The sequence below is a fragment of the Protopterus annectens genome, chromosome 2.part0 (assembly GCF_019279795.1).
Source record: "Protopterus annectens isolate FY-2018-M chromosome 2.part0, PAN1.0, whole genome shotgun sequence".
NCBI lineage: Eukaryota > Metazoa > Chordata > Ceratodontiformes > Protopteridae > Protopterus > Protopterus annectens.
Window position 1 is genome coordinate 1,802,905,781 of NC_056728.1, and position 14,096 is coordinate 1,802,919,876.

A 14,096-nucleotide genomic window follows, 5' to 3' on the forward strand; every position below is an offset into this window, starting at 1 on the left:
GATGAACATCTGCAGTGGCAAAACCAGCTCTAGTCTTAGAATACAGAGGTAAGTGGTAGTGTTTGGTGAAGGTGTGCACTGAACTCCAAGTTGCAGCTTCCAGAATATCTTTGGTTGGCACTCCCCTGAGAAAGGCTGCTGATGTAGCTGTAGCCCTGGTGGAGTGGGACCTAATGTTAACAGGTACAGGTTTCCCATGATGTGTGTAGCAGAAACGTATGCAATGCCCTATCCATTTAGAAATGGTCCGTTTTGAGACAGCTTTTCCTTGCGATCCTGTAGCATAGGCTACAAAGAGCTGGTCAGTTTTTCTGAAAGCCTTAGTTTTACCCAAGTAGTAACGTAATTGCCTGCGAATGTCCAAAAAGTGCAGGAGTCTTTCTCCTTTGTTCTGGGGATTTGGGAAAAAGGTGGGCAAATGAATGGTTTGGTTTAGGGCCACACTGGATACCACCTTTGGCATAAAGGAAGGGTTAGTTGGTAGAGAGACTCTGTCTTGATGAAAAATGAGGAAAGGTTCCACTGCCATTAGTGCCTGTAGCTCTGAGACTCTGCTAGCTGAGGTTATTGCTAGTAGCAGGGTAGTTTTCCATGAAAGAAATTTTAAATCAGCTGTAAAAGCTGGTTCAAAAGGTGGCAGTGTAAGCTTTTCCAGAACAAAGTTGAGATCCCAAGTAGGTGTTGGTGTTCTCCTTGGCGGTCTTACGTTCTTAGCCCCTCTGAGGTGCTGTCTTAGGAGTGGATGTGAGAATAAAGGAGGATCCGTGTTGAAATGAGCTGAAATTGCTGAGACGTGGATCTTAATAGATGAAAAGGAAAGTCCTTTGTGCAACATCTCAGTTAAATATTGTAGAATCTGAGGGATGTTTGGATCAAGGAGATTTTTGGCCTTTAGCCTGGTTCCAGGCACAGAATCTTTTCCATTTGTCTGAATAGGTTTTCCTGGTGTTGGGCCTCCTGGCCTCCAGAATGACATCCATAACAGCTTTGGATAGAGGTGTTGGCTGGTTGTTTAGGTAATTTGCCATGCAGCCAGGTTTAAAGTCTTGAGCTGGCTGTGTAGAATCTGATTGTCTCGCTGGGTGAGCAGGTGAGGAATTTGTGGCAAAATCCATGGTGGGCCGTGTGCCATGTTCTTTAAAATTGGATACCAATGCTGGCGTGGCCAGTCCAGTGCAACGAGTATCATTTGTGGCCTCTCTAATCTGACTTTCAGCAGTACCTTTGCTAGAAGAGGCAGTGGAGGGAAAGCATAGACTGTTAATGTTTTCCAACTGAATGAGAGGGCGTCCACTTTCCAAGCTAGTCCTTGTGCAAAATTTTTGAAGTTGGTAGTTGTGGGGGCTTGCAAACAGATCTATGTCTGGGCGTCCCCATTTTTGTGCTATCATTGCAAATACTTGTGGATCTAGTTTCCATTCGTGTGGATCCATGATGTTTCTGCTTAGGTCGTCTGCCAATGTGTTTTTCTTTCCTGGCAGGAATTGTGCTTGTAATTGAACCTGGTAAGACAGTGCAGTGTTCCACAAGGTCATTGCTTGCCTGCATAGAGGGTAGGAATGTCTGCCCCCCTTGCTTATGTACCACATTACTGTGGTATTGTCAGTCTATTATTAGTTGTCCTGGGTGTAAAAGGTCCTTGAAAGCTGTTAGGGCATTCTGTACTGCTAGCATTTCCTTTTGATTGATATATAGATGCCTCTGAGCTGTAGTCCATTTGCCCTGAATGCACTGTCCTGCCATGTGTGCTCCCCAGGCATAGTCAGATGCATCTGTTGTCATAGTTTGCCTGGCTGTGGGGTAAGGTGAAAGAAGGCTGACCTTTGTTGAGGTGACATGCCTGTGCCCACCATAGAAACTCCTGTTGAAGGCAGGGAATGAGTGGTATCTGTTTCCAAGCTGTGGCTGTGCTGAGTCCATACACTTTTCAGGTACCATTGTAATTTCCTCATATGCAGTTTTGCAAATGGTATAGTAGTATGCAAGATGCCATGAATCCCAAGGCCTGCAGAATTTTGCTTGCAGGGAGTTGTGTCTTTGTAGCCATTATTTTGAAATATTGAGTCAGTTGTTGCTTGTCTGGCATGAGATAAGCCATCTGGACCGTTGTATTCAAGCTGGCACCCAGGAATATTATGTTTTGTGAGGGCACTAGATTTGATTTCTTTTCGTTTACTGTGTACCCTAGGCAACTTAGAAGTTGTTTGACAAATGCCAGATGCTTTAAAAGAATGTCCTTGCTTTCTGCTTGAATAAGGCAATCGTCCAGGTATGGGTATATTTGAATTCCTCTTTGTCTGCAGTATGCAATTACTGGTGCCAGGCATTTTGTGAAGACCCTGGGCGCAGTAGACAAGCCAAAGGACAGATCAGAGAATTGATAATGCGTTGAACCTGCAATGAAGCGGAGGTATCTTCTGCAATTTTGTTCGATAGGGGCATGCAGGTATGCCTCCTTGAGATCCAAAGTTACTAGCCAAGCCTTCTTGCCCAGCATGGGAAGAAGCTGCTGTAGTGTTAGCATCTTGAATTTTGGTACTTGCAGATAGGTGTTCAGAATTGAAAGATCCAGAATGGGTCTCCATGCTTTGTCCTTTCCTGGGACTAGGAAGAGTCTTGAGTAAAATCCTTGTCCTTGCTCCTGTGTAGGTACCTGTTGAATGGCTCATGTTCATGAGAGCTGTAATTTGTTTTTGTGCCTCTGCCCATTGACTTGGTGGCAGGTTTGGCATTCCTTTTATCCTTGGTAAGGTATGAAAGTGGAATCTGTATCCTTGAGAGACAATGTTTAGAACCCATTTGTCGTTTGTGATGATGTGCCAATTGTCTGCAAAAATGCTAATTTTCCTCCCAAGGGAGCTGCCAGGAGAGATTTGCTTGGTAGTTTGAGGATTGAGTCATTGTGTTTGTCTTCTGCTAGCTTGCGGCCTGTCTTCTCCTCCTTTCTGGGTAGCAGAACCCCATTGGCGAGATTTGTAAGGGCCTTGAGACTGACCTCTGCCCCTTGGGCGTCTGTATTTGCCCCTCTGTGATCTATCAGAAGCTGGAAAGGACCAGTTTTTTGTTGGCCAATTTCTGCTGAAACGAGGAGGTTGTACCTGCAAAAATTCCTTGACCATTTGCACAGACTTTGCCTTATCCTCAATTTTCTTTAAAATCTCTTCTCTTTTGACACCAAATACATCCTGCTGTAAAGGTGCATCCAATAATTTTGCTTTAACATGATCAGGAAGGGTTTGTTCTTTTGACCACGTATGTCAGAGCCAGTAACAGCTGCTCTACAGGAAGCTTCCAATGAATCAAATCCGCATTGTAAAGTATGACTGCCCACCTGTTCAGCTGCATGCAACAGATCCTGCATTTCCTTGAATTCAGACTGTTCGGTATGTGTGCTCATTTTTTGTTTTAACTGAGACATTAGGAACTGCTGATATTTCAACATGTGAAACTGACAATTTAATGCCCTCATAGCCAGAGTTGCTGAAGTGTATATGTTCTTTCCCCATCTATCTAGGGCTCTGGAATCCCTTTCAGAGGGCACATGATTTTTAGCCATAGAAGCTTTAGCTCCCTTAGGACCCTGGGAAATTGTTTCTGGGTCAGCCACAGGGCTTTTATAAAGGAATTTGTGAGAGTCAGGTACTCTGTAGTATCTGTCAGGTTTGGCTGGAGCAGAAGGTAGAGAGTCTGGATTTAAACTAGACTCCAAGTAAACATCATCCACAATATCTAAAACAGGAGGGATAGCAAGAGGTCTGTGCCGGGGTAGTAAAAGGAACTCTCTGAGCCTTTTCTTAGAATCAGAGTAGTCCTGGCCTTCCCAGTGGAAATGTTCCCTCATGGTAATGTAAGGTTTCCCCAAAGGAGTAGGCTTCAGGGGGAGATGCTGAGGGAATAGAGTCTTCAGCATCAGAGTCTTCATAAGGTGGAAAGGTGTAATCCTGTTCCTCAGAAGAATCTGAGGAAATTGAAACCTGGTCAGAGGAAGCATAGTCCTCCTGTCTAGGCCTTTTATCAGGAGGGGGATGGGAACCCCTGATTAGGGTAATTAAGTCTTCAGCCATCTTAAGCATCTGTTTCTTAGGCATGGGGCCTTGTACTAGAGACTGCTGTACAGTCTTCTTTGCTTTTAAAGGAGTTTTCATCTTTGCATAGGATTTAATAGTGAGTGTAGTCGGTCTGAAGACCCCGTCTGCAACTGAAGGCGTTTCAACTGCACTGGAATCTCCTTCAGCCATGGAGTCGGAAGGGCCTAAAGATAAAGGTTGTGAAGGCCTAGCAATCTCCGCTTGGGAATCAGATGCCGCCTGGGGTTCTAAATCAGCAGTCGTCAGGGGATGCGTAGGCGCCTCACTGAAAACCGGAGAACTGGCGACTGGCCTAGCAGAGGCCTCTGAGTTTGGTTTGGGTCTCTGCTGCCTGTCCTTATCTTTGCATTTTTTATGCATTCCGGTCGTCGGTTGCTCCGATGGCATGGTATAATTAAATTTCCTACCAAAATAATGTCAGGCGAAATCAAACAGACGTTTAATAGTTCGTTTGTTAAACCTAGCACAAAACTGACAACCTGTGATGTTGTGGCCTGGGTCTAGGCAAGGAATACAATAAGAATGAAAGTTCTTAGAAGGTATTTGCTTCCCACAAGAAATGCAATTGTTAACTTTTTCTGACATCGCACTGAGGCAAGAAAAGGTTCCCCAACAGGGTATTTAGCTTTATTGAAGACTTCGGTCTGAAATTCGATTTGAAAATCTCAGGAGTCGGCTGACCGGCACTTGCGAACTGCTTCTGCTTCGGGCACTGCGTGGCAAGAAAGACTGAAGAAAATGGCATTGGATGCCTCTTATATACCCCTGGCACACTGATGTCATGGAAGAAGCGACAGCAACAGACGCCGGATCAAGACTTCGGAACTCTGGCCGACTGTGGGACCGCCTGACGGCAGGATAACCCTAGTGTGATGACTGCAGCAGTGTAACACTATGAACATCAGTGTCTGAACTGTCCATGGTGATGTTCTTGCCTGCTTTTAGTAAAGACAATTTTGCCCCAGGGTTTTGTAGTATGGCATTCCTTCACCACAGAAGCTCCTTCAGGCATGGAAAGAAGAGCAATACTGTACCCAAGGGCTTAGAATGCTGTTCCCAGGCATTTTTAGGAACCACTGAAGTTCTCTCACGTGCACCTTTGCAAATAGGAGTATGTTAATGCATGATGCCATGTAACTCAGAATCCTCAGAGATTTCCTTGCTGGGATGTGTTTTTTTGGAAACAGGTTGGTCAGGTAGCTTGTCAGGAAAGATATCTTGTCCTGGGGAAGGAAGGCTTACTGTTGGGCTGAATCGACGAGGATTCCCATAAACAGGATTCTTGCTGGAGAAAGAGTTTGTGGCTTTTAAAGACTTAAGGTGAGACCTACCTTCTGAAAGCAGTCTATGGTGATCTGCAAGGCATCTAGGGTCTCTGCTGTGGATTTTCCCTGAGTAGGGGTAAACATGAACTCCAAGAGTCCTGCAATGTGTTATCAGAGAAGCCAAGCATTTTGTGAAAACTTTGGGAGCCGAAGACAGATCAACTGGTAAAGCACAGAACTGGAAGTGAGAGCTTGCTGCTACAAAAACTCAGGTATTTTCTGTTGTCTGCTATTAGGTCTAGAATGGCCACGAAGCATTTTGAACTTTGGGATACTGAGAGATTTGCTTATTCTTGAAAGGTCCAAGATAAGCCTCCAGGTTCCCTCCTTTCTTAGAAATAGATCCTTAAATAGAAGCATTTTCCTCTTGACATAGAGGAACAAGCTGAGTGGATCCTTGGTGAAGTACACCCCCCCCCCCCGAGGATAAGTTGTAAGAAAGTTTATTGTACTTTTTGGTGGTTTTGGAATGCCCAAGAAGGGTGGGATTTCTTTGAACTGGATGTAATACCCCCTTTCTAGGATACTGAGGACCCACTGATCCTGGTTGATGGTTTCCATTGATTTAGGAAGGACAGTCTTCCAACCAACAGTTGGGGGGGGGGGGGGCACGGGCGGCTGGGGTTAAAAGTAGTCAAGAGTTGGCCTCTGTGGAGCTACCTGCTCTCACTGCAAGGGTAGCAGATGTATAAGCAACTTTCCCGAAAACTTAGGCAAGAGCTGTTTATTTGGCTGCTAAGGTATGTATGCCTTTTACTGATTCAGTAAACTACTGGGGGGGTCAGCCTTGGGATTTTTGTAAAGTTGCTTGTGAGATTCAAGCACTCTAAAATTTGTCCAGTTTCCTAGAAGCAGGTGGCAGAGAGTCGGTACATAAAGCAAGGTCTTCACAGAGGTCTTGGAACACAGAAGTGGCTGAAGGACAGCGTGAAGAAAACTAAGTGGTACATCTTGGTTTAGGTGTCTGTTTAGAAGGGATGACCTGAGACTGCGTCAGACCATGACTTCGGGGAAGGTTTCAGTAGCCGAGTCACAGTGTCACCCTTGAGACCCATAACCAATCATCTAAAGCTGAAGCCTGTTGAGTAAGCTCAGACCCCAATGAAGTTTGTTGTGGTAACAGTAGTAGGTAGGCCAGAAACCATGGTGGCCTACCAAGGGGTTGGGCCTAGCAGTCACCAGACACGGGGGCTGCAAAAGTGCCTCACTGGGGTCAGTTGGCTTAGGGACTAGAGCCAAGAGCTTTCTTGACAATGTCAGTGTCAGAGTCCTTAAACTTTTTCTCTTTCCTTTTCTTCAGAATGATGCTAACAGAAGCTGTTGTTTGCCAAGACGTGGTGGTAGCAGTGGGTTGCAACACTATCAGGAAAATCGAAGACGAGAACTCTATATGGGTGGCTAATACCTCGGCTCTTCATTTAAGGATTTATGCATGGAATTTTGCAGTCAGGACAATTAGAGATGTCATGCTGAAGCCCCAAGCAAAACAAACAAAAAAAAAATAAGTGAAAGTCTTCATACAGGATTTGCTTCCTAAACTTCAAGCAGTTGTTAACCTTCTTAAACATTAAATAAATACACAAAAATCCCCAACATGGTATTTATCTGACTGGAAGAAGGCAGCACTCTGGAAAAAAGAATGGACTGATGGACTGCGAGTGTTTTGAACAGACGTGCACTGGACTGCATGGCTAGAAAGAAGTCTTTGGACATCCATCAGCTAGGGATGATGCAAAGACTCTGGCAATTGGGCCAGTCGCAACTTTCTGGACGGCAGAAAGACCAAAGAATCAGTACTCTGACGTCGACTACGAAAAACATCCACACTTTCTCCACAGAAAAAGTAGTTTTAAGCAACTTTTCATCATAAAAGTAAAAAAGTGCGCTCCACTTTAAAAGTACACAAAAGCCACAACAGAGTCAACAAAAACACCTCTATCTTAAAAGCACTTTGTTTTCTGAAGTAAAACAGTAATGTGGAAGGTTTTCCCCCTGAAGGGGGCTTATCTGCCAAGCAATGGAACAGCGCTAGCAGACCAACCTTCAAAAGCCCATATAGGAAAGCTCTTCTCTGCAGCAGAAAACCTCTGAAAGGCTTAGTGCCCAAACCAGACACTTGGGTCAGCTCATCTGAAGTTGAATAACATTTTGGGTGAGTGAAAGGTGCCCTGAAGCTTTGGAAGCTGGACAGCTGTTATATCCCATGCAGGATTATAACCCATACAGGGAAGGCTGTTGCAGCAGTAATTACGATGAACATCAGAAAAGTTTACAAGTCCTTTTTGCGGGATATGAAACCTTACACCCATGTAGAACTGAGAAGAGTTTCTGCACATTTAGCAGTCTATAAAAACGAGAGACAGTATCCACAGACAACTCCTCGATATGCTCCCACCGAATGACAAAATTTATTGGGATTTAAAGTTAGAGTTTGTTAAGGCCTCTGGTGTGCTGTCATCTCCTTAAGCAGAATGTTAGCTTGCTGCTCCCAAGGCAGAAGTGGTAAATGTCATGAAGTTCCCAAACACCAACAGCTTCTGGACACTTGCAAATAGTAATTACACTGCTACTTTGCAGCATCCAAATTTCTTCCTGCACTGTGCAGATAATTTTACCTTTATTACAGCTCAAAAGTTTAAAATAAATGTTATGAGTTGCATATTTTTCTCAGGCAAGGGTTTAAGACATCTTTGTGCTTGCTCACAGATAACTGAATTTTACTTGCACAGTCTTATGCTGGTGCAGTTTCCAGATGACTGTTGCTGTTGGTCTTTCAAGATGCCAGCGTGCAGGGAAACCTCCAACTTTACGAAGGGTGTGTTTTATCTTCCAATTGTCTACGTTAACAGGGTTAAACTGGGCTAAGATTTTCTTTACGAGAAACATTCAAGATCGTGGTTATGAGCCAAGTTATCAAACTTCCCCTTCCACTCTTATTTTGTGATGTGGACCTTCTGGCCGAGTTGCATGTGATGAACTCATCAGATCTCCAGCTGAAAGATCAGATACCCTGCTGGTAATGCCAGTTTTCATGCTACATAAGATGGACTACTACCATCACTTAAGTCAACAAAAACTGATTCAAAATGAATTACATGCAACATATACTTCTTGACAAAAAAAAATGTTTAAACCACTGCAGTCTACAGCTAGCTAAAATAAGTTCTGGCCATCAATGTGGCAACTTCTACCCCCCCACCCAATTTTGAAGGTTGTAGAGGGAGGTACTGACAAGGAGAATTACAATGCGCGAAACATTTCGTGCTGTCATGCATACTACCCTCTTCAGGAGGAGGAAAAAAAACCCTTAAAAATCTGCTACCCATTTGATTTTACTACCTTTGGCTCTGAACACTTTAATGTTAATGAATAAACCACAGCCCATAAAAACACAGAAAGATTAAAAAGGCTACATAAGGAAAATCAGTACAGAATATATGTAAAATGCATTGCAACAGATACAAAAACAGATGCATGAGTGTTTTTTTGGGTAATCTTGGATATTTCACTGAGATTTTTGTTTCTGACAAGTCAGAAGTTCTTACCCGACATGCTGGGTGACACCACAGTTCTGGAGCACCATGTTCCTCATTTTCCACCTTTAGCTGTTGCCAACTCCAAGGGTTTGAATTCATGTGCAGTAGCCAAGCATCTTTAAAGAGCTGCATGTAAGACAAAAAGAATTAAAAAAAGTTTTTATTTAATCCTTACCATACATATAGTCAATAAAAGCAGATAATGCTATTAGCACACTAAAAGAAAAAGTAGTAGTACAAGTAACAAGAAATTTCAAATTCCTTCATCCCAAGCTAGAGGAAAGCTGCAGGAGTGACAAGAGTACATCAAACCATTCTGCATAATAACTGAAGGCAAACGTCTCTAGCTGGTGTGTGTTTAAATATTTTTACACTGCTTTACATTAAGAAACAACCTTCACCATAAACCTGTGCCATGGTTTCTCAGCAATCTTGCTAAAATGTAACAGCTGAGGCATATAAAGCCCAGTATGATTTGACATAACGGAGTTAAGCATCACTTAAGAGATTTCTGGAGTAAGTTGGAGCCTTGGCAATAAAAGGGATGCCGTTTTACTGCAGAAACCACGTTTTAATAAACTTATGAATGACAAGTTATGAGCAGTCTTTTATAGTGTATGCTTAGTTATACACACTCACAATCATCAATCAAAAACTGGAATCAACACTCAAACCTTTCCACTCCTCAAAGTTCAGGTTCTAGCATCAGAGATCCTAGTACCGCACACGCACTACAAGTGAAAATAGACACAAAGCACATACATCTCTGCTGTAGTGCCATTTTAATTATCATAAATTAACACATAAGTGCTTAACATAATCAAACTACAAAGGTGTTTATGTAGGTCACTATGTACAACACCTGACCATACATACAATATTAATGCTTTCCACACCAATAAGACAAATTAGATGCAATATTAAGCATAGTCAAATTCTGCTTTACTACAGGATATCAGTGTGTATTACCCTTAGCCTTCTGACTCAGAACCAGAAAGATGGCTGACAAGTAGAGATTACTAAAACAACTTGTGGAACATTTCAAAGAAAGTCTTGAAACAAAAACAGAACCAAATCTTAAGTGCTTTACATTGGGTAATGGAATAAATTAAGGAAAGAAAAATGCATAAAGATAAAAAAAAATCATACTTATTACAATGCATCCTGAGAACTATGCAACCTTCCCATAAAAGTAAAAATCCTTGCTCAAGTCAGTACGACAAAGATCACAAAAAAAAATTAAGGGATACATTTTATCATTATGTGAACTAAGAAGCAACAGCAAATTAAGTTTGCATGCTAATGTTACTTTGAGAACGATACAGTGGGAATGTTCAAGAGTTTCTAATCAGTACGCTTCTAAACTATTCACCCATTCAATGTTCCATTTATTTTTCTTTTGGTCTACTCACCAGATCCAAGTTGCATGCAACAACACACCTACTGCACCAATAAAATATGAAAACTTTTGATGTACCAGACAATGAAAAAAGTTAGAGGGTTAGGAAACACAATGTACTTCTGCTATTCAATGCAACACTAATAACCCTGTGGAACATTGCCTGAAACGAGATATGAATCACAGGAAAAAATATAATCTGCAATTCTTTCAACATTCTCAGGCACACAGCCCCTTGATTCAGTGAAAAAAATGCTACAACGGGACTGATGCACATCATACAAAGAACAAAAACACATTCTTGGTGGAGGCAGTAATTACAGAAAACATATTACCCAGTTCATACTTTTCCAACCTCAAAACTTTAAATTATACCAACTTCTTTAGGGAGAACAAAGTATGTTCCAAAGGAAGGATCATGTACACTTAAGTGCCACTCACATATTATAATAATGCTAATTACAACAGAATAGGAAAAAAGAATTCTACACAACTGCCAAGCACAGGGAAGATGGAGATTAAATTCTCAATTCATGGGATCTGTGGACACAGAGAAGACCCTCTTCAGCACCTCAAAGGCTGACCCCCTGGGGAAGAGGAGACCAGCAGAGCACAGAGCAAAAGTCCCTGGTTCGCCAGCTCCCGCTTCCAAACAGGCTGTCCGTCCAAGGAGGAAGCTGGAACTGAGCTATCAAGTGGCAAAGCTCTGAGAGGAAGAGAAAGCGCCTAAAACCTCAGTCAATCTAACCCCCCCCCCGGATCAGACGTGAAAGCTTCGGATTTGAGAGCGGTCTGCGATCCTAACATGGAGACAACAAGCTCAGTGTCATTCTTGGAGCCAAAGACACCAGTCTTACTGGATCAGACACAGATGGGCCGGAAGCATTCGGATCTGAGAATTCATAAACTTGGGTTGAGTCAGAAGAGGAGTAGATGCTGGAGGGAATCCCTGATCTGATGGGGATGGAATCATAAGGGTAGCCTTCTGAAGTTGCTCTGTGACCAGTTCCCTCACCATTCTAACCATGTGCTTCAGTAAAACTCCTAGTAAAGAGAGAGGACACAATTGACACAAGCATAAACTGCCTCTCTATAGAAAGGTAGAGGGCACCAGGTGCATGGGACTAGGTCTAAGGATGTCAAGTAAGCAGTCCGAGGAAGGGGCTTTGGATCAGAGGTCTTAGAATCTGAAGCAGTCTTCCTCTGTCTGGCTACACAACTTTTGTTGGATCTGACGGCTTGGATGCCATTGGAGATGTCAGATCCGATCTTGGCACTTTCTTTTTCGGCTCCAATGAAGGAGCTTCGGCCAATCTGGACAGTTTCAAATGGGCTTTATGGTTGGAGGTTGATAGCTAAGCTCCGGCGATTAGCCTGTGAAAAAGATGAGGGCAGCAGCCCTTTCAAGATCAGCTTATTCTTACATTCTGTGAGGGCTAGAGGATTAAAGGCCTCAAAGAGGTCACATTTCTCATTGAGGTGATCCGGTCCCAGGCAGTAAACACACATAGAATGCCAGTCTGAAATGGGCATTTTCTGGACACATTGCCTGAACTTTTTAAATCCTTTCTCTGACATGTCTAGGAAGAAGGTATTCCACACAAAGAATACAACTCTCACACACATGCACCAACTACCCCAGAAAATAAAGGGCTAAAGATAATTTTAGTAGAATGGGGAGGAAAAAAAATAATGATGGTATTTAAGAAGACAAAAAAGGTCACAGGTAGAAAAATTAGAAGAAACAGGGTAGGGAGAAGTACCAATGATGGTAACTAAAAGGACCCAAAAAAGGTTGTGGGAGAACATGACAGTTTACACTGAAAGGGGAAGTAGAGATAAAGATATAATCAAAGAAAATTACTTATCACCCAAAACGGTCGAGAGCTATAAGCAAGCAGGTGTTCGTGAAGGTGGCAAACGAGATCTGAGGTGAGAGGGGACAACCGCATTGTGGGTAGAGAAAGTACAGTTTTGTACCTACCACAAATGCAGATGTTAGAGTGTATTCACTGCTGCAGTCATTACACTTGGGTTATCCTGCCGTCAGGCAGTCCCGCAGTCAGCCAGAGTTCCAAAGTCTTGGTCCGGCGTCAGTTGCTGTCGCTTCTTCCCTGACGTCATACGCCAGGGGTATACAAGATGCAGTTGATGCCATTTTCTTCAGTTTTTCTTGTCCCAGATGTCAGGTGCCCCCAAATAGGTAGGCAATACATATTGCTAATAAAACATACATAAAAAGTAAAACCAAAACCTTCAGTTACCAGCAAATACACCACATAGGTTGTATAGGCTAGAAAGGTATAGTTAAGTCCCAGCTAAGAAACAGAGGATGGAGGGAGGGTAACCTGGACTGCAGCAGTGAATACACTCGAACATCTACATTTATTCTAAGTACAAAACTGTACTATGTTCATTGTGTTTCACTGCTGCAGTCATTACACTTGGGTTGAATCCCAAAGCTGAGGTAGGGTGGCTGGTTCTATAGGGGATTTGGGGTGGTTATGAGGCCCTGCAGCACTGCAGTGGCAAAGCCAGCTCTGGATTTAGAATAAAGAGGCAAGTGATGCTTGGTAAAGGTGTGCACTGAACTCCAAGTTGCAGCTTCCAAGATATCTTTGGTAGGTACGCAGTTGAAATGGCTGTTGCCCTGGTGGAATGTGGCCTAATGTTGCTAGGTACAGTTTTCCCATGCTGTGTGTAGCAGAAACGGATAGTGTCCTATCCACTTGAAATGGTCTGGTCTGCTTTGAAATAGCCTTTCCCTGTGATCCTGCAGCATATGCTACAAACAAATGCTCGGTTTTCCTGAAAGCTTTTGTTTTGTTCAAGTAGAAACGTAACTGTCTGTGTATGTCCAATGAAAGCAGAAGTCTCTCCCCCTTACTCTGGGGATTTGGATAAAAAGTTGGCAAGTGAATAGTTTGGTTAAGAGCCACACTGGATACTACCTTTAGCATAAATGAAGGGTTTGTTCTTAAGAAACCTTGTCTTGGTGAAAAATGATGAAAGGCTCCACTGCCATTAGTGTCTGTAACTCAGACTCTTCGTGCTGAGGTTATTGCCAGAAGCAGAGCATTTTTCCATGACATTTTAATTCTGCTGAATTGGCTAGCTCAAAAGGAGGTAAAGTTAGTTTTTCCAAGACAAAATTGAGGTCCCAAGTTGGTGTTCTCCAGGGCAGTCTTCTGTTTTTAGCCCCTCTGAGGTACTGTTTTAGCAATGGATGAGAGAAAATAGGAGGATCTGTGTTGTAATGATTAGAGATGGCAGAGGCGTGAATCTTAATGGATGAAAAGGATACGCCTTTGTCCAGCATCTCAGTTAAGTACTGTAATATCTGAGGAATATTTGGGACAAGAGGGTCAAAACTTTGAGCCTGGTTCCAGGCACAGAATCTCTTCCACTTTTCTGAATAGGATTGCCTGGTGCTAGGCCTCCTGGCCTCCAAAATGACATCCATAACAGCTTTAGAGAGGGGTGTTGTCTGCTTGACTAAGAAATCTGCCATGCAGCCAGGTTTAAGGTTTTGAGCTGGCTGTGCAGGATCTGATTGTTTTGTTGAGTCAGAAGATGCGGAATTTGAGGTAAATTCCATGGTGGGCCTTGAGCCAAGTTCTTTAAGATTGGGTACCAGTGCTGGCGTGGCCAGTCTGGGCAATCAGGATCATTTTTGGCTTTTCTTGTCTGGCTTTTAGGAGTACCTTTGAAAGGAGAGGCAGTGGTGGGAAGGCATAAACTTTTAGAC

The 14,096-nt window shown here is 43.1% G+C and overlaps 1 protein-coding gene across 1 annotated transcript in view; it reads right to left on the reverse strand.

The window, feature by feature from the left end:
- The window catches only part of FBXO42 (F-box protein 42), a gene marked incomplete in the record, with an annotated part of 1,591,641 nt that overhangs the window by 324,978 nt on the left and 1,252,567 nt on the right, over positions 1-14,096 (reverse strand). Inside the window, 1 exon segment of the mRNA XM_044061846.1 lies at positions 8,959-9,075. Coding sequence (XP_043917781.1) covers positions 8,959-9,075 — 117 coding nt within the window.